Consider the following 1,898-nt stretch of genomic DNA (forward strand, 5'->3'; position numbering starts at 1 on the left):
AATTCCTAATACAAGTAAAGCCAAGCTGCTTAGCCTTTATTGCTTTTACATACACATAGTACCCAAAAGAAAGTTCACATCATATCGTGCTAATCATTTGGTTTAATTTTGTTTCTAAGGCCCCACTCCAGTCATACATTTTTTGTTTTATGTTTTTCTTTTTATTTTGTAATTAAAAGAAAAAGAAAGAAGTGAGATAGGAAAGAAATGCCCCAAAACGACATGCCGTCTAAAGGGTGAGGATTGGATTCAATAGTCCACAGTCACAATATCCCCCCCGGCACACACAAAGCCCACTTCGCAATTTCCACCCTCCACCAAAAACCCATCATCGCCTTCTTCATCTTCTTCCTCCTCCTCCATGGAAGAAAAAGAGAAGACCAAAAGCAAGAACAAGAAGCAGAAGCACCAGCACCCCAACGATCAATCGTCTAAACCCTCCGATTTCTCCTTCAAGCCCAGCTCCGACGTCAAAGGCCTCCGATTCGGCGGTCAGTTCATCGTCAAATCCTTCACCGTCCGACGAGCCAGACCCCTTGAACTACTCAAACTCCTCTCTTACCCACCGGCTCCTAAGGACCTCCACCATAATAAGGTCCTTCCCTTCCCTTCCACCACCGCCTACTTGCCGACCAACTTCACCATCCTCGCTCACCAAGCTTGGCATACTCTCACGCTCGGCCTCGGTACTAACAAATCCAAAGTGCTTCTCTTCGTTTTCGACTCTGAAACCATGAAGGCCGCCGTCGATCGGACTTGGCCCTCTGAGATCCCTCTCGGCGATGTAAACAAGAAACTCATACGAGGCCTTTCCGGTTGCGAGATGGCCAGGTTTAAGTTCAGAAAAGGCTGTATTACTTTCTATGTTTACGCCGTCCGCCGTATCGGAAGCTTCGGTTTCTCGTCCTCGGAAGATCTCAGAGCGATTCTGCAATCCGTTGTTGCTCTTAAGGATTTCTTGGATCATACCACCATGCTCGCCATGCCTCACCAGAGAACCATCCGTTATCAAGACCCCGTAGCCATGGCCCACTAGTTTCCGCCATCATCGTCGTCTTCTCTTCCTTCTTCTTCCTCCTCACTGCTCCACTGTTAGCATTTTCTTGATTAGCTTTATTTTTCACCAGAATGATATTTTGGCCCCACCAAATAGGTACTTTTTCAATTTAGTCCACTGTGGATATTTTTTCAATTTAATCCTTCAGTTATTAGGTATTTGCAACAGTATGCCCTTTCTTCATATTTCCGGAACCAAATCTAACCATTCTCTTGACTTGAATGTGGGTTTGGTTTGTTTATCTAGAATGATAAATTCACCTACATATCAAATTGAGCATTCAAAGTCTCACAAGTGGCTTGGTTAGATTTGGTGTTAAAACAACATTGTTTGACTTGAATGTTGTTTTATCCATTTGGATATGCTCATTTACACCTCAAAATTTAACATTCAAGTCAACATAATGTCATACTTAATTCAGAATTTTGGGTATAAAGAAATTATGAAAAGGGGTGAAATTGCAAGTATTTAGTGATAGAAGGATTAAATGAGAGAAATGATATGTGGGGAGGACTAAGTGGAAAATTTTATCTGTTTGTAAGGGATTAATTTTTTTTGTTTTTTGTTTTGGGAGAGGATGGTTACTAATTATTGATTGATTTGTTGTTGATTTTGCTTGAGGTGTATTAATTCTTTGCTTTTTTTTTGGGGGGGGGGGTATTTGTAATTTGAGTATATGAATAATGAATAATAATGGGACATCATCATAGTAATACAACTCATTTTGGTTGCCCCTGTAGATTATGCAGAGATCACATTAGAAGCTAGCTAGTTGCTAATGGAAATGTGTAAAGTGAAAATTAAGCTGTTTAATATCTGTAATTAAAATTATTAGAAATTA

General features: G+C 40.5%; 1 protein-coding gene across 1 annotated transcript; it reads left to right on the plus strand.

Moving 5' to 3' along the window:
* The first annotated feature begins 258 nt into the window (after window positions 1-258).
* Window positions 259-1,606, plus strand: LOC114751198 (uncharacterized). The gene has a single exon (XM_028939866.1). It carries the CDS (start codon window positions 362-364, stop codon window positions 1,034-1,036), a length of 675 nt encoding a protein of 224 aa, XP_028795699.1. The 5' UTR covers window positions 259-361; the 3' UTR covers window positions 1,037-1,606.
* The last annotated feature ends 292 nt before the right edge of the window (window positions 1,607-1,898 follow it).

This window comes from Neltuma alba, unplaced genomic scaffold (assembly GCF_004799145.2).
Source record: "Neltuma alba isolate B1F8T4 unplaced genomic scaffold, ASM479914v2 tig00006803_pilon, whole genome shotgun sequence".
In the NCBI taxonomy this organism is placed as follows: domain Eukaryota; kingdom Viridiplantae; phylum Streptophyta; class Magnoliopsida; order Fabales; family Fabaceae; genus Neltuma; species Neltuma alba.